The sequence below is a fragment of the Sarcophilus harrisii genome, chromosome 4 (genome assembly GCF_902635505.1).
Source record: "Sarcophilus harrisii chromosome 4, mSarHar1.11, whole genome shotgun sequence".
In the NCBI taxonomy this organism is placed as follows: Eukaryota; Metazoa; Chordata; class Mammalia; order Dasyuromorphia; family Dasyuridae; genus Sarcophilus; species Sarcophilus harrisii.
Window position 1 is genome coordinate 155,914,966 of NC_045429.1, and position 19,777 is coordinate 155,934,742.

General features: G+C 33.4%; 1 protein-coding gene across 1 annotated transcript in view; it reads left to right on the plus strand.

Moving 5' to 3' along the window:
- The window catches only part of TXLNB (taxilin beta), a 63,819-nt gene that overhangs the window by 20,716 nt on the left and 23,326 nt on the right, over window positions 1-19,777 (plus strand). The window contains exons 3-4 of the mRNA XM_003769504.3: window positions 7,095-7,186; window positions 19,420-19,590. Of these exons, the coding sequence (XP_003769552.2) occupies window positions 7,095-7,186; window positions 19,420-19,590 (263 nt within the window). The remainder of the gene's footprint in view (window positions 1-7,094; window positions 7,187-19,419; window positions 19,591-19,777) is intronic.

Sequence of the window (19,777 nt, forward strand, 5' to 3'; positions counted from 1 at the left end):
GAGCCTTGAAAAAAGCTAGAAGTTCTAAGAGATAGAGATAAGGAGGAACACTTTTCAAATACAGGGGCCAGCCCATTCATTGTCAAGAAGGTTGGGATTAACACATAACTTTTGGAGATCAAAAGTAGGAGAACTCAGCAGAAGAATAAAGTAACATGCAATAATCCTAAAAGGTAGAAATTAAGAAAAAAAGTACTTATTAAACATCTGCTACCTACTACGCACTGTACCAGGCATTTTATAAGTATCATCTTAGTTGATCCTCATAATTATGCTACAAAACAGGTACAGTTATTATTTTATAGTTGAGAAAACTGAAACAGGCAGAAGTTAAATGAATTACTCAGGGTTACGTTGGTATTAAGTGTTTGAAACCATATTTGAATTCAGTTCTTCCTGATTCCACAGCCAGACCACTATCTATTGAACCACCCATCCAGTCTGTCACTATGACCACTTATTTCATTTGATTACAACAGTGTGTGGATTGTAAAATATAGAAGTATGGCAGTAAAACATAGAAATACAGTAATAAAATAATAGGAATATAGCAGGAAGAATGATCAATTTATAAGATTCATGGAAAGAAGACTATGTTGTATCTGTTTTTCAACCTCATAAACATTTTCCATAGAGCTGTTGGGCAAGCACTCAGTGCAGTGTTAATGAAATTATAGGTTTGAGCAGGAAGGGAGTTGGGAATTATCTAGTCCAATCCTCTCATCTTACACATGAGGGAATTGAGCCTAACTTGACCTGAGTTGATAAGATAGAATTTGAATTCGGGACCTCTGAGTTGAAATTCTGTGTTTTCCATTATGCTATGCTACTTGTTTTTTTTTGGCCATAAAGGCAGCTGGATGGATAGAGTGCTTCATCTGGAATCAGGAAGATCTGAAATGCAGCCCTGAAATACTAGCCATGTGCTGGGAAAGTCACTTATCCCTATTTCCCTCAGTTTTCTCATCTGTCAAATGAACTAGAAAAGGAAATAGCAAACTATTCCAATATCTTGAAAAATCAGATACAACCAAACGACTCAACAACAACACAAGAAACATTTTTGTTCATTTGTTTTTCATTCTAGACCTGTGTTGTCATAGTAAAGGGAATTCCCTCTAAGTAATTCTACAATTTATAGTTTTAGTGATTTGCCTAGAACACTAGAAATTAAGTGATTTGCCTTGAGTCACCTAACTAGTAGAAAGAAAGGAAATAAGCATTTATTAAGCATGCGCTAAATTACTGTGTTAGGTACTGTGCTGAGCACTTTACAAATATTATCCCATTTGATCCTATAACAGTCCTGGAAGGTAAGTGCTTATATTATTCCATCTTCAGTTGGAAAAAATGAGGCAAACAAAAGTTAAGTAAAGTGCCTAATGTTTACACAGCTAGTAGTATCTTAGTTTAAAGTCAGATATTCATCTACTACAATTCTGTTATGGTTATGAGATTATTATCATAAATTAGTAGTAGCTATAACAGTAGCAGCAAATCCTAACAATTTGCATTTATATAACATTTTCGTGGTTTACAAAATGCTACAGATATCTTGCAAATGTATATTTTGCTTACAGTTGGGAGAACTGGAACAATAAGACAAAGTATAGCTCAACATAAATCCATCCTTATTATCAAAAAAATATCATTCCCAGTACACTTTACAAATGTAAGTCTACAAATGATGAACCAATAGTGTATTGGAAGAAGTCAAAAGATCTGGTTTTTATATCTATGTAACTTTGAGCAAAAGACTTCACTACTCTGAGGTTCCTCATTTGCAAAAGAAGGAATTATATTATATTATTTCCAATCCCCCTTCTAAAGTTGCATTCCATTATCTCACCTCAAAGAAAAATGCAAGCATCCTTTTTTTGTAAAGGAATTAAAGTTTTGTTTTATTTTGTTTTTTACTTCTATAATTTGGTACTAAAATGATTTAAGAAAATTCAGATAAATCTAATGATTCTATTACTAATTCGTTAAATGACTATGAGTAGTCATTCTATTATATTATATATTCTATTATATTATATATTATAAAGGCTTTTCTTTAAAAAAAATTTTTTTTAGTTTTTTTTTTAATTAGTAAGCATTTATTTTCTCTTCCTTTTAGAAAAACTAAACCCTTATAACAAAATATGTATAATCAAGCAAAACAAATTCTTACATTAGCCATATCAAAAACACATGTCTCTTCAATCTTTCACATCTCTCAGATAATGGGCAACATGTTTGTTTCATCATTAATCCTCTGAAATCATACTTGGTCCCTGTATTTATCAAACTGCTTATTATTCCAAAGTTCTTTGTCTTCATAATGTTTTTGTTATTGTATAATTATTTTTCTGTTTCTGGTCACTTTACTTTTGTGGGCAGTTCATATGAATTTTACCAAGATTCTCTGAAACTGTCCCTTTTTTTCTTCAGCACACTTATTATTTATTTTTGTTTAGTCATTTTTCATTCATGTTAGACTCTTCATGACTTCATTTGGCATCTTCTTGGCAAAAACACCAGAATGGTGTGTCATTTCCTTCTCCAGTTCATTTTACAGTTGAGAAAACTGAGGCAAAAAGTTAAGTGAGTTGCCCAGAGTCACATGGCTGCTAAGTAAGTGTCTGAAGCCAGATTTAGCATACCAATATTTCAGAATTTATACATTGTAGTTTGTTCATTAATTCTTCAATTGATGGGAACTCCTTTAGTTTCCATCCAGAAAGGGCTATTATGAATATTTTTGTACACATGGATACTTTTCCTCTTTCTCTTATCTCTTTGGGATATAGGCCTAGTAAATTATCCTTAGGAGAAAGAATATGAAGAGTTCACTACATTTTTTAACTTCTTAATCTGTAAAAGAAGAGACCTGAGGAAGATAATCTCTAAAGTCGCACCATCTGTAACTTTCTATAATTCTGTTACTTATCTATCTTTGCAGGAAAGTAAATACAAAGGCTAAGTATTGATAAGGACAAACCAGATAAGACTCTAATCTTTAAAAGCAAATTTTCCTAAAGAAAGAATGTCCTATGAGAGTGTGGTGCAGGTGGAGGCAGAGAGATGTAGTAAAAAGAATGTTGGAAGAGACATTGAGTTCAAGTCCTACTTTTAACACTTACTAGGTTTGTGACCATGGACACAGATCACCTATTTGTGCTTTAATTTCCTTATCTGTAAAATGAAAAGTTTTAATTTAAATAAATTCCCTTTTAGCTCAGGCTTTATAGTTAGCAAGATTGTGACTTGATACCCTATGGTTATTATCTGGATCTCTCTATTCAACTAATGAGTGTTCCTTTGTAGGGGGAGGGGCAGTTCTTAATGAACCAACATCATCACCAACTACTATCTGATTTTTATTTATTTATTTATTTATTTGCTGAAGCAATTTTGGGGTTGTGACTTGCTCAGGGTCACACAGACAGGAAGTGTTAAGTGTCTCAGGTCAGATCTGAGCTCAGGTCCTCCTGACTTCAGGGCTGGTGTTCTATCCACTGCACTACCTAGGTGTCCCAACCATCTGATTTTTAAAAAAATAAATCAAGTAAATAATATAGTTCCCTGTTTTACTTCATTGAACCCCATCTAGACATAATCTGAAAGATAAGATAATAACTATCACAGATAGTCAAAAGTAATGTTGTGTGTTAAGGATAACAGATCTGAAACAAAAACTGAATGCTGAAAGACAGGAGGGCATAAAGTAAAATCTAAAGAATAAAAGAGGAGGAAAAAGGAATATTCTTTTATTCCCTATAATAAAAAATTAGAATCATAGAATGAAAGAATTAGGATAGACTGATGTTGAGGGCTGAAACTTTGGAGAAGTATACTTGAAACAAGGATACTTACAACAAGGTGTTAACTCAGTGGAATTGATGAGATGATGGTTCTTTAATAATAATAATAATAAATATATATATATATTAAAGAACCTAAAGTACTTAGCATGGTGATGTAATAGTTCTCTAATTTATACATAATCAATATGATGTAATAATGTAATTACAATAAGGTACATAAGGGCTAAGAAGCGCTGGAAATGAGTCATTCCATTTTTTGACCATCCTTCTGGTGGCTCTCCTGTCTTCTGCAATCCTCCACTAAGATCAAGACTGGGACAGAATAAAGACTCTAGACTCTATTCCTGACTATTCTTTTTGTGTCTATACTGCTGAGACCAAGGCCCATCCAAAGGACCTTCAGAAAGCTAGCCCAGACATTACAATCCTCATATGACCAAGAATCCTGCTATAACATTATTAATCGACTACCCTAGTTTTCTTCAATATATCGTTCACATTCCACCTTCTGTAGGAGTCTTTTCTGGGCTCCTTATAAACCAAACACACAGCAAAAGCTTTCTCTCTGAGACTGCCTTCCATTTACCTTGTATGTATCTTATATGTATTTTTTTTTGCATGTTGTCTTACTATTAGAAGGGGGGCTCCTTGAAGGTATTCTCTTTTCTTTATACCCCTAGGACTTAGCATAGTACCAGACACACAAATGATTAGTCAGCTCATCTATTGGCAAGTCAACAACTAGTCTCAAAATTTCATCCTTTCCCTAGATGGCATATTTGTGCACATTTTAATTGTTAAAAAGGTTTTCTACACAGAAAACAAAGTCAAATTTTCTTTGTACTATCTACTCTTTGTTCTTAGTTCTGCCCTCTAAGAAGCAACAAAAAAAGTCAGATATTCCACAATGGAGCTAGAAACAGGTCAGAGATCACTGAATGGAAAAGAGGTAGGACTTTAACAAGAAGACAAAAGGATTGTCAAATTTGGCCCTAGAAAAATTATGAACTGAGTCTAAAAAGAGAACACAGAAAGAGAAGACTCTGGCATTAGTGAATTTCTAAAATGATATGCTGTTAAATTTAACTGACTCTCCAAAATTCAGGACACACTTTTGAGTCTGATCTGCATTGTTAACATTCTCTTCACCACTTTCTTAGGGCAACAAAACAATAAATTGAGCCCTTATTTAACAGTTGCTCTTGTCAATAATGAGAGCTGGCTACAGCTCATCTCTGGGTTTATAATATAGGAACCAGAAGGACCAGGTTAGGATCCAAAAAAGAGAAATCTGGGAGTTTGCTCAAGATATCTAGCCCCTATAGAATGATTGTCTAGTCCAATTATATTATAGTAGAGATCATCGGCATCTAAAGAAGACAATCTGTGTTATTACCTAGTTTTTCTTGCTTTGTGTTTCAGAAATAAGACATATTTGTTAGGGTTCAGGATAAAGAATTCTGATAATTAAATTTCATTAATTTCAAAGACTCAGAACCTTGCCCGACTAAATGTGATACCTTCCTGACAAAATCAACCAATTAATAAATATTTACTGAACCTGACTTATAGAGTCAGATTCTAATGTACCATATCTAATGCACCTTCAAGACACTAAAAATAACTATTTTTAGATATTACAATCTAGAATTTTTAATATTTTTAACCTTTCAAAATTATTTTAATTGTACATAATGTAGTAAATCATATCTATGGCACATAAAATGAAACATATATCTCAAAAGAGTAATATGGATACACAAGGAATTCACAGACCAACTTTGATTTTTAAGAGATAATATACTAAAATTGGCAACAAGAGAGCTGGTAGCTAGAGATGAATACACAAGCATATAAGAATCTTGTAAGAATTCTTATAGGCTGTCACCAAGAATACTAAAACTCAGGATAAGTTGAGGATGAGAAATATTAAGGACAACAAAAAAGAGATCAGGTAGTAAAAAATGAAACTCAAAGAAGGATAGAATCACTTGATGACTAAATGATAATAGAAAAAGAGAAGGTACAACTCCCAAATTTTTTATGCTTTTAAATCTCTTTCAAGGAGAATAATCTTTGGATTTTAAAGAACATTTTAAATATGCCTGTTAGCAAGGCAAAATCCAAGCAGAAAAATCTAAATGTGTTGTCTCCAGAGGGCAGAAGTCAGAACACAAACAAAAGCTGCCATTTTCAAGTTCCCATTGCTAGACCCAAATGAACCTTAGTCCAGGATTATGAAAGGGCCTACACCAAACAGTGAGTGATTACTGAGTTAGAATTAACTCCCTTCCCAACAAGGTCAAGTGGTGTGTGTGTGTGTGTGTGTGTGTGTGTGTGTGTGTGTTTGTGTGATTTAGGATTAAAAAATCCTTGTCACTGATTTCATTTTTTGATTGCCCAACTAAACACATTCAGAATCATTTTCTACTATTGACCCTTTCAACAAATGTTCAAGGGCTATTTGAACTCTCCATTCCCCTTTCTCAACTCTAAGATCCCTTGTATTCTCCCACAAAAAATAAATAGGAATAGGGAAAAGCAAAAGACAAAAATTCTAGGTATCTCTGCCCTCAGTTCTTTGTTCCAGATACCTTCTTTTATTGTTTATATGGCTTAGAAAAAGCTTTGAGAATTTTTAAAACCCAAATTAGTATGTTTTAATAAATTTATTTTTAAATTTCATCTAGTTATAGGCTATATCCTGTTGAGGTTTTAGATTCAGAATTTTTTCCATTTCCATGAAAATCACAAAAAGTGATTATTAGACTACATGGAATAGTCAAAAGAGCATAATCATGAGGTTAAAGCACATGGGTTTAACTTCTGCCTTTGAGTCTTTCTATGTGACTTGGCCAAGTTATTTAAGCTTTGCTGGCCTCAGTTTACTCAACTATAAAATGATAGGATTTGACTAGATGACTTTTGAAGTACCTTAAGGTTCTAGATCAATTTTAATTCCAGAAGTGACTGGAGATAGGGATTAAACTTTAAGTTGGAACTGAACAATTAACTATGAGCCTGATTTCATGAATTAAATAAGTCAATTATCACATATGTAATGAAAACATGCTATTTTCAAGGCACTTTAGTTAAAGAAATTGAATACAAAAAGCATAGTTACATATGATTGCCATGGTCTCTTGTTCACTAGTCCTTTTTCATTCATTCATTCATTAAGGAAAAAAAATTCATGAAGACTCTCCTGGGTATAGAGAACCTGGTGCTCAGTGTTGATTTATTTCCACTTTGCTTTCTAAAACATATCTTTTTGTCCTCTCTAAGGTAAAGAAGCTACACTGCTAATGCAAAATCTGAACAAACTGCCAACAGCTGAGGAAAAACTTGACATTTTATTCAAGAAGTATGCTGAACTGGTCAGTATGTTCTTTGTTAGTTTCTCTGTGTAATAAATATTATTTAATGTAATAATTATTATTAACAACTTAATAATTATGTGATTTAATATTTTAAAATTTAATCATTATTCTAATAATTACTTGATTTAATTACCTATTTCATTTTGCTTTTGTTTGTTTTTATATGTACCTATGATTTCAAATGTATGAAGAACTCTTGTTATGGAAACTCCCTCCATGAAGATTGTTGATTAATCTATAATTTAAGATCTTAGTTGCTTAAGACACTAAGGAGTTAAGGGGCTGGCCCATGGACATACCACATAAGTGTCAGAGTTAAGACTAGAGTGAGATTCTCAGTCATTTAGTTAGGAGATTGAAACATAGAGACAAGATATCAAGTTATTTGGAATAGAGAGAATGTTTTATCCTTGGGATTATGTTCTTAACTTTGATTGGATTGATTCCTAATTTTGTTGTCTCTGGTGTTGTCAAGTATCTGGCTTTTCCTTTGGGGATGATCCTCTATAATTAATCTCATCAGACCATCTTGATGTGGCAGAGGGCATAAGAAGTCAATCTCTAGTCAATTTATCAGAATATCCAGGTGGGGTAAAAGATCTCTAAAATAGTGGAAGCCTCCTTCAAGACAGAAATTGTAGACTTGTTGAATTAAAAAAAAAATCAGCTGAGATTCTGTCTATTTATATAACCCTGAAACTCCTTTTCTTTGACCTTTAAGCTTACTTTTCTGAGGACAAGCTATTTCCCCCAAACTCACAGCATAGAGGTTTCATCCATTTCCTCCACAAACTCTAAAAACCATTCCAATTTTCAAACCTTTTAGGCTTTTTTTTTTTTAAATAATCTGTACCCCTTCAGTTGGCCAACTGAAATCGGTCACCCATAGCCAAAGGCCCCTGTATTTTCTCACAGCTCAGATCACAGCTCTGACTATAGTCAGACAACTCATTTTCAGTTTCATTTTTGTCTGTGGTTTTTTGTTTGTTTAATTCTTTCTACCCTATTGGTATTAAAGAGGCAAAGACATGAGAATAAAACCTATGTGTTTATCCAATACCAAAACTGCCTTAAATGATCAGGCAAGCCAACAGCCTGCTCCCATTTGTTGGCTAAGTCAGTGCCACTGTTATGGCTGCCTTCCTGGATTTTTTTGTTCTGCTGTAATTATACACTTTAAAAACATAGTTCTGGGGAAGAGATCCCATAGCTTCACCAAACTTCCAAAGGAATCCATTACACAAAAAGGGTTAAAAACCCCTTATCTAATAGCACAGTTGCCTTTTTTATGGATGAATAAATTAATGGGGGAATAAAGGAAAGGAGTAAGGAATTTCTAATAAAGAAACTTCCTCTATCTATGCAGATCTGCATCTGTTCTGCAAATTATGGTCTTAGAGAGTTATTTGATGATTGAGAAGTTAAGTGACTTGCTCAGGTTCACATACCTACTTTTCATTAGAAGCAGGATTTAAACAGGTCTTCTTGACTTCAAGACTGGGTTTCTATCTATTATACTATAATGTCTCTCATAAATGAATAAATACCTTCTACAAAATCCCTGAGAAGTATTCAAACTATGTCTGTACATCTATGAGAAGTAGCTCAATTCATCATAAGGCAGCTTATTTATTTATTTTAAGCAGCTCTGATTTTTAGAAAGTTCTTTCCATCTAAACAAAAATTTACCTCCCTTTAATACCCATCCATCCACTAACATTTTATCATCCAATACAGGAATCCATGCTTCAGTTTCTGGACTAATTGTCCTACACAGGTAGAACTAAACAACCTCTTGAATCTAATACAAGAAGCTATTTAAGGGAGCTATGACTTAAGTGCTAAAAGGAAACTCAGATGTCACTATCATTTTACAGATAAAGGAACTGAGGTTCATAGAGGAAAAGTGATCTTTCCAGGGTCATACAAGCAATAAGTAGCAGAACCAAGATTCAGCACTAGTTCTGATTCTAAAAGCAATGTCTTTTCTATTGTATTGTACTGTCCACAAAAGTACTTGTCAAACTTACTTAAAACCTGTCCATGGGGCCAAAGTCTTCCATAACCTTTGGTATTTGTGCTATAACCTGAAAGCAGTCAGATCTTAATGAGATTTTCCAAATTAATTCAATATTCCCTTTAATACTCAATGATTTCAAAGCAATAGGGGATTCAGAAAAAATACTATTCTACAGTTGCCATTTTTAACAAAATCTTACCCAATTGAAAGTATGATAACAGACTATTAGTATTTCAGTCAGTCCCTATAAAAAAGCATATTAGAAAATTGGCTAAATGAATAATCTAGGACTGAAAAACTGTAATATTTCATTGTTTTAATTGCTCATTGCCAATCCTCTGCTCCCTACTTTGGATGACAACATAACAAATGTCCAGTCACTTCAGTCACATCTGAGTCTTCATGATCCCCGGCACAGTGAATACAGAAACAAACCTGGAATCAAGAAGACTTATCTTCGTGAGTTCAAATCTGGCTTAAGACACTTACTAGCTATTTAACCCTGGACAAATCACTTAACTCTGTCTCAGTTCCTTCATCTGTAAAATGAGCTAGAGAAGGAAATGGCAGACCACTCCAGCATCTTTGCTAAGAAAACCCCAAATGAGATCATGAAGAGACATAACTAAAATATGACCAAACAACAACACAACAAATATCAGAATTTTCCAGGTTAACATAAAACATTTTCATCAAAGTTCTTTTCAAGATGCTAAGGTAATTTTGAGTTCTTGAAGACTTAATATGGACATGCTTGGCTAAGTTATTATCTAATCACTAGAAAGTTGGTAATTAGCTGACTTTTTTTTTCTTTTTCTTTTTCTTTTTTTTCTTTTTTTTTTTTTTTTTTTTTTTTTGCCAAAGCAACTAATAAAACAGCAAGACAAATAAGAAAATTTTTAGTCCTTCACAGCCCCTTCTATATTTTGGGTGATGATGGCTGACCAGGGAGAAATCAAGCAGAGGGTGCTAAAAATTTCAATTTTTAAATCCACTACAAACATTAATTCAGCAGATAGTACTTTTTATCTTAGTCTCTGCCTAATGTAACAGCTGATCTACTACTAGAGAAATCAAATCATAATCATATTGATTTTCTTATTATGGATAAAAACAAAAGATATAAAAATTATTCCTATAAAGAAATTTGGCCTGCATGTTCTCTTTGAAGATGCAAATAAAGAATAGGCAAAGAATCAATTTTCTCATAGCCTCAAAGACAACAAAAAACATTGTTTAGTTGAATTAGTTTTGCCTTCCTTGACTTATGGTATATATGAGAAAGCCATAATTTGGAATCCCAGTGTCTAAGGAAAATCCATTTGTTGGGATGGGGAGAAGAATCCTATCTAATCAAGCATAATTATACTAAATTAAGGGGCAGCTTACCCCATAGAAAACCTGACAAACCTCCTTGACCCTCTTAATCCACAGGAAGAGGCAGCAGGCAGGGAATATGGAAGCAGGACAAAATCTTGTAGCAATAGGATCATTGGGCTTAGTGACTTTAGACCAGGCAAGGGAGTAGAGGTGGTAATGTCAAGTAGTATGGGGCTACCAAGGACAGTGGACAAAAGGACCACTGCAGAGAATCAAGAATGCTTTCTATATATCAGTTACACTTAGTGCTCTGGAGACAAAGCTCTAGTCACCTAAAGCAAAAGTAATGTCTCCATATAAAAATAAAGCAATCACAGTAAAGATAATTATATTTTATATATAAAATGGATGTTTATTCATTGCAGAGGATGAAGCAGAGAAGTTCTGTGAAGAACTTGACAAGAGCTTCCAAACTAGCTTAATATATACTTCAATACTTAATAACTTCAAATAAAAAATGGGAACAGGAAAAATATGGTTGAATATAAATTTACTAAACTAAGACCATTCAAAAACTTCACACTCATTAACAATGAATTTTTTTTAAATAAAAAGGATAGAATTGGAAGGCACTGAATATATATATATGTATATATATATATATATATATATATATATATATGAATGACAGCATCACTAGAAATGAAATTGACATACTAATAGACAAGAAGCATTAGTTTGCAAAGATAGTAATCATCTGACCAGTTCTGATGGACCTGGTCATCCTCAGCAATGAGATCAACCAAATCATTTCCAATGGAGCAGTAATGAACTGAACCAGCTACGCCCAGAGAAAGAACTCTGGATGATGACTAAAAACCATTACATTGAATTCCAATCCCTATATTTATGCCCACCTGCATTTTTGATTTCCTTCACAAGCTAATTGTACAATATTTCAGAGTCTGATTCTTTTTGTACAGCAAAATAACAGTTTGGTCATGTATACTTATTGTGTATCTAATTTATATTTTAATATATTTAACATCTACTGGTCATCCTGCCATCTGGGGGAGGGGATGGAGGGGGGGTAAGAGGTGAAAAATTGGAACAAGAGGTTTGGCAATTGTTAATGCTGTAAAGTTACTCATACATATAACCTGTAAATAAAAGGTTATTAAAAAAAAAAAAGAATATGAACTGTCATACTTGGATATTTGTATTCCCAGCCTTTAGAAGAATGCTATGTACATAGCAAGAGCCAAATAAATGTAGTTTTTCAACCCCCCCCCCAAAAAAAAGATAGTAATCATCTCAAAATTAGCTGAGTGCAGTCAGACCATTAATTGGTTAGACTTAATTTTAAAATTGATTCTATATTGACAAATGATAAAGATAAAAAGATTCTGAAAATAATTAAAGTAGTTCCAATCTAACAAAAGTACTTATTCTGAAAGGAGAAAAGGGGAAAGAAGGGTAAGAATATATACAAAAATAAAAATGTTGATTTTATTGTCATTTCCAAGAGAAATTTAACAAAAGTAAAACAGTCACATGATGAGAAAGTCTAAGAAGACCAGAAACCATGTTAGCCAACAAACACTTAATCTTTTTTTTTTTTTTATCAGAGAAATATAGCAGTCAAGAGAATCATAAGTTTAGAGTACATGCTGATATGTAAAAAAACTGCAAAGAAAAAATGATGGTATACTATGATTCGTACCATTTCAAAAGGGAGTGGGGGGTGGGGAAGGGATGTGGCCAAAGAGAAAATGACCCCATAAAGAGACTGGCATTTGTTCTATTACTGCCAAATTATCCAAAGTGTATCTGCAGTTAAATTAGTTGTAATTAACAAAGATACAAAATAGAACAGATTTGCTGGTACTTAACAAAATGATATATTTTCATCAGAAGCAAAAGCAGAATCATCACCGTTGCACTCTTCCCATTCTATAATATAAAGTAGATTTAGGACTGGCTTAGGAAGCTAAAATCTAGAAGAGTGGCTGGATTTGACCTTGCACTGTGAACTTATTGAAGAATTCTTGTAGAAGAAATCTTTACCAGAACTAACATAATTTTAAAGGCCCTTGGGGTCCATTTTCAAGATTTCTTAAGAAGGGGAAAATAGCAAAAGAATAAAAAGACAAAAAAAGTAATGAAGAGTTCTTACCAAAAAAATCAGCTGAGCAGACATCAGCAGCTACTGACTTTTATGTCCATTTTCAGATATCTATAAGATTCTTTATGAGAATGTTTTATATATAGTATACATTGAAGAAATTCTGAAAGCCTAGAAAAGGAAAAAAATAATTTTCTATAGAGGATCCCATATTTATAATCACATAACTGAAGATGTAAAAAATATAATATCTTGATATGGTTAGTGTTTATTGATTTCAAGAAAACATTTCATTCAAAAAACAAAATGTAGCCTTTAAAGCTTCCCTCATATAAGTTGTTTGATCAAAATCATATTTGAAATTATGATAGATATGATATCACAGATAACTTAATTCAACAATATATCGAATTTTGACAAATGGATTGTTAAAAACTGTTCACCAGTATCACAGAAGATGCTTTGCATAAGAGTCAAATAAAGCAATGATTTCCTATTTATAATGAGGTATTCTAAATATCCCTATTCCTAGATGATGTCATTTTAATTTAATAAAGTTCTGAAATACCACAAAGCTTTATCAGAGAACTATATTATCATATCAATGAGACTGGTCTAACCAAATGCATAAGAAACATAGTTTTAAACTTTTTTATGTGCTTTTAAACATTTTCATTTTTATATATAGTTTTAATATAGTTTAAAATATTTTTCCCTCCATTATGACAAGCAGATATTTGGTCATTCAGATGAATCAGTCAGCTAATGTGTGTATCTGAGACAAATACTGTAGATGGACAATGAAGTTGGCTAGAATAATAGGAAGAAAAAAAAATAAAGATGGACTGCGTTTGATAAATTGTGTGTTGCTTTCAGTCCCAAATTGCCCATTGCAGCAAAAGTTTATGTTTTTAACGCTAATATTCTCCAAAAAATGCTACATCATAGAATACTATGAACTCAGAAAAATTTAAATGAAAATGTATCAAAGTGTAATTAAAAATATGTGGTATGTGTAAGCAAATTGTAATATGTTACTATCAATGGCACATGGGGAAGCCATGTAAAAGACATTTTTGAAGACATTTATGATCAGGAAAGGACACATGAGCTAGTCATATAGCAATAATGAGAGGCAACATAAGTAGTACACTGATATCCTTGAGATACTAATGAAACACATGCATTGTTTTGATCTTCTCTGGATGTTTAATGAAGAATCGTAGACAAGTAATAGTCAGAATGAGAAGGTATAAAGGAATCTATGTTGTTTGAAGTAGCATCCATACTAATGAAATCATGAATCTAGCAAAACAGACAAATTTCTACAATTTGGAGTTATGAATCATACATCCCTGGAATGTGTTCCCCTTTGCACAATTTGAATCCTCTAACATTTCTGGTTTTGTTCATTCATAATTAGAGATAAATAACATACAGCACACAGATGAATTAAGAAATTATTCAAGAGACAATTTCAAATTTCTTGAATTTGAATGAGATTAAAACACCATCTGTTTACTCTGAAATTCTGCTTCAAAACCATCAGATGGACAAAGTTGAAAAAAAGAGAAAAAACAATTGTTAAAGAAACTGAAAGAAGATAGGCACATTAATGCACTTTTGGGGGAGCAGTGAATTGATCCAACAATCCTAGAAAACAATTTAGAACTATGCTCAAAGAGCCATTAAATTTTAAGTTCTTTAACTTAACAATATCATCATCAAGTAAGCATATACCCAATAAAAGGTCAAAGACAGAAGGAAAAGACCCATAGATATTCAGAGCAGCATTCTTGATGGAAACAAAGAATAAGAAACAAAGTGGATGTCCATCAACTGAGGAGTGATTGAATAAATTATGTTATAGGGATATAATAATACTGCAAATTATTATTATACTGTAAAAAATGATGAAAGGAATAGATTCAGAAAAATCTTGGAGGACTTACAGAACCAAGGAAACATTTTTACAGTGACTATAGTAATATAAAGAAAGAGATCTTTGAAGGACTTAAGAACATTAATCAATGTGACTTCAAAAAACTACTGAAGAGTGTTTTTTTTACCTCTTATCGAAGAAGTAATAAAGCAGAATTAGATTCACATTATCAAATAAAGCCAATGGGTATAATTTTTTTTGTTTGATTGTACTTATTTCTTAGAAAGGAAGGTTGCTTTGCAAAGAGAAATAAATTGTGAGGTAAAAGAATTGATGAATAGCTAATGACGCAATTTTTTTTAAAAAAAGCATCAAAGAAACATTTTAAAATACACATAAAAGAACAGAGGGAAATTTGAAAGGAAACACAAAATATCAAAATAGTATTACTATTGAATAAAATTTAATATGCTTATAAAACAAATTACATATTATGCAAGTTCATGCTTTTATATTTTTTCTGTTCGTTGTATATTTAATTGTTAATGCTTATTGATGTTTGATAAAATTATTTTTAAAAAAAGAAAACAAAAAAACTTATTTCATTGGTCTGTAAGATCAAAAGATTCATTGGCATACTATAGTTCATTTGCCTAGGCTAAAGTTGGCAGGGAGATCATGAACACACAGATATACAAGGAAGGATATTTGTCTCCTAATAGGAGGCATTGGTCCTAGAGAGGGTCCTAGTGGCCAGAAGCCTGATTTCTGAAGGCTTAATGGTCATGAAGGACTAAAACACTTGGTTTTTTTATGTGATTTGGTGAAGAAGGAGAAAACAGACCATGATTCCACATAGTGCAATAGATTCTTGGATATAGGGGTTCCAAATCCAAGAGAATCTGGAATTTAGAGGCCCTCTTCTCACTGGTTCAGTGATGGAGAAGGAACAGGGAGGTGCTGTAGCAGAGACTTGGAGGTCAGTGATGGCCTCCTTTTATTGGGTTGCTCAGTGGCCACCCAAAGCTAACTATTGTTTTCTCAGACTACATCCCTGCTCCCCATGTGGCAGCTGGTTCCACCCATCTGGCCCTACTTCCCAGAGTACCCAATTGTAATGGAACACTGAGATATCACTTTTAGATGGCTGCTTCAAATGGTTTAATGATACAGTGCCAAGCAAATATTCCCTTCATAGTTGACAGTAATTTCCAAGAGAGAAGGTTTCCAAATCCCTGAGAGAAATTCAGCAAAATTATAGTTAATAAATTACATAGGGTCCTGCTGCCCCACTGGGCAGTGGATTCAAAGCAAGCAGGACTTCAGACCTAGTACCTGAGTGGGGTTGGGATTGGGGCATCTGCAATCATTCGTCAGATCATGATAGCTCCAGTGCTGCTCCATCTCATTACATCTAGTTAGCTTAAGCTTTAGGGTCACTGCTTCCTCAACAATATGTGGTTGGAGCTCTGATTGAGCTCTGAATATCCTTTCCAGTATTAACATTCTATCATTAAAAGATTCTATTTTTAAACATTTAGTTTCTTTCCTAAAAAGAAAAAGGGTTTTATAGATGAAAAGTTAATATATCTGTTTTGGTCATGTATATACAGTTTATCCCAAAAGTCAGTGTAGTTTATTACATTTTAACAATAAGATTGTGTTCACCTTTAAATAGATTTTGGTCTTTGGCCTATTGTATATACTGAAAGCATAACGAGGGAAAAAAAGGGACTCAGTACAGGCAGTAAACTGCACTAAGATTTTTAGGACCCTCTATATGCTAGTGTTAGACCCAAAGATATTAAGAACATTTCTAAAAGAGTATGCCTATTCTAAAAATTTTATTTAATTTAACTAAAATTATTTCCCATCATCAAAGACTTTAAGCACAGGTTTATAGTATTAAAAATAAAGTCATTTTTACCTCCTTCCTTTTTTTATAGAGGAGGGAGCCTACGTATGTATAATACTTCAAACACTGTTAGACACAGTTGATATATTGTTGGCTTTTTTTCCTCTGTTAAATTCTTTATTCCAAAGGACAACTTTTTAGGCATAGAAATAGGAATACAAAAATAAAGATGATACAAAAACAAAACTTAGCCAAAAAAAATATTATTTTTTAAAAAGTAATTTTGAATTAAAAGAAAAATGTAACCAGTAACAGAGAAAAGAGTTTTCATTCTTAGATAGCCTTCATAGTGAATTTCGATTAGAGTTGGAATCCTGTGATACAAGAAAATATAATATGGTAAAAGGATAAGCTTTGAACTCTTTCCTTCTACTCATATTACATAAAGATATTATATATTGTCACTGAAGTAAATCCAGAGTTCCTAAGTTTTTAGTCCTTCAAAGGAAATCATTTCACAAATTATTTCTGTGAAAATTAAAAAAAAAAATTTTAGGAATTAAAAAAAAATATTCACCAAAAGCTAAGAATAAACATGAGAAGTTTTAGTTCAAGTGTAATCAAATTACATCTGTCTAATAACTGGGTTACACAATGAAATAGGCCTTATTTACCCCCATAAACGAGATTTTTGTACAAGAAACCATGTAACAAAATGTCACTCATTTTCTAATTGTGCTTTAATTAAGATACCAATTCCAGTAGCAATTCATCATGTATATCTGTCTAATTTTTCCCTAGGCTAATTTCCCCTGATTTAAGTAGAAATTGTTCAAAAGTACAAGTGCAGAATATGACAGTGTGTCTCCCTAGTATATTCTGTGAAGATGAGAGTGACTTTGGTTTTTGTTTTGTTTTGTTTTGCTTTGTCATTTTAATTCTTGAAAACTCAAAAGAGTTACTGTGAAAGATTCAGTTCCTTAAACAAAAGCTCTTATTTCTCATATGATGAACACTATGGCATTTGCCAGAGTATAATGTATTTATAAGCCAAAGAGATCAATCCGGGCTTTGACGATCCATAAAAGCTACTCATGGAGTAGGAGTTCAGAATCAAAACTAGGGCAGGCCAACTAGGCCTTGGTTTTGAATGCAAAGATGGGGAAAGTATGCTTTTTCTCTCCATCATTACCATCTATGTACCTCACAGCTTTCTCCTTGAGGGAAAACAGTTTCCAGAAAGAGTGAAGGGCCATAGGCTATTGGATATAGGGGTGGAAGGTAATGGTACAGATTACTCATCTAGTTATGACTGATCCACCACAGAAGATAAGGGAAGGGTGGAGGAAGACAGACTATGAAAGTGAGGGTCTAGCAGAGATAAGCAAAGAAGGGAAATGAGATAGGCTGCTCCTTGCCAATTTACTAAATATACTGCACTGGCCCCTGGAGAGAAAGGAAATCCAAAATATGGGGAGAAAATGTGGGCCTGGGACCGAGAGTGAGGAAAATAAAAAAGTTACCCCCTAATAAGATTGCTACAGTTGCTCCCCTTAATTGTTTTTGCCCCAGGTGGAAAAAAGTCCCAGATGGGCCTCTGTTAGCTAGCCTTCCACTATGGTGTCCTGGGATGTTACCTCCTGGAAGATCGCCTACAGGGCATTGCAGTTTATTCTGAAGGGACTCTCGTTCAAGTTTAGGGATAGAAGTAGTTGCACAAAACCAAAACAAACCAAAAAAATTAGTTTGACTGTTCCTTTCTAGCAGCTGTGCTAATCTAAACAGCTGAACACATTTACTCCTTTAGTTTCTAGAAGAGATTTGGTCCCCATTCTCTCTGCCTCTAGAGAGGTAGATCTGAGCCAAAGCATAGCAAAATAAAAGCCACACTGCCACCCAATGGCTATCTCAGTAGCTTTGGGTAAAACCTGACAATGTTCAGGTGTTTCAGCATACATTAGTTCCATGTTTATTGCACCATCTCTTCCTTCAGCAAGCCTCCAAGGAAAAAAAAAAAGCCGCACAAGAAAGAAGATTTTATGCTTCAGTTGTTATGAGATTCTCTTTCCCCCCTTTCCTCTTTTTCCCACACTTGCACAAAAAGGGTCGTTTTGAGGAACAAGGCAAATAATGATAATAATAATTCAAAAGCAAAGCAAAAGAAAGAACCAAAAGAAAGGAGTACATGTAAACTACAAATATATGAGAACAAAAGTGATTTCAGATGAATAGACAAATAATCTTATAAGGACTTAATCCTGATGGAAAAATTGTTGACATGTTATATTGATATATATTGAAATGTTCTGACAGTTACTAATCAAGTTTTATTGATTGTATTGAAATTCATTATCAATCTTTTAATTAAACATTGAATGTAATAGCTTATATTTATAGTCACTATAAGATCCACCAAGAACTTTACATAATATCACCTCATTTGATCAATACTAATGAGATTTTAACCAGTGACAAGGTGGATGCTATTACTATGCTCATTTTACATAAAAACAGGCTCAGAGAGACCTCAATTAGCCCAGGGTCAAACAGTAAATATATGTATGAGATGGAATTTGAACCCATGACTTCTTGACTCTGGTCATTATATTATGCTGTCTTTCAAAAAAAAAAAAAAAAAAGTAAATATGCTCCTGAGAGGTAATTTCCTAATAATTATGCCATCATCTGATCTCTGAAATCTGGCATCATTAATAAATTCTAAGAAAGTCTTCTTGTTTTAAGATTGGGATCATGACACATAAGTCCAATAATAACAAAACAATCAAATAGTAACTCAAAGCAGAAATGGGTGAAAAATTAAGAAAGAAGATTTATAAGCTTCTGGGTTCCCATAATTATTTCTGAGGCTACTAAAAAGGTGAGGAGATTGGGAATAGACACAGATGGGGATGAGTTCATAAACATTTTCAAAAAGCCAATTTCAAGGGATTTTTTTTTCATCTTTTGCACTGTTTATCTCCCCCACAAGAGAATTCATGTCTTTCCTCCCTCCTTCATGCACATGCAGCTGGAAGAACACCGGACTGAGCAGAAGCAGCTGAAGCATCTGCAAAAGAGACAGGCCCAAATTATCAAGGAGAAGGACCAGTTGCAGAGTGAGCACAGCAAAGCTATCCTAGCCCGCAGTAAGCTGGAAAGTCTGTGTCGTGAGCTTCAGAGACACAACAAAACTCTCAAGGTGAGTGGGCTAATTTGGGAGCAAAATTTGAGCTCCACAAACTCACTTCACCACTCCTACCACCCTCTATTTCAGTTCCCTGAATGGAGCAGCCCAGTGTATTCTGGATACATTCTGGAGGCTTTCTGATACACTTTCTGCTTTCTGCTACACTTTTGAGGCTAATTTTTTTCCTGTCAAACCCAAG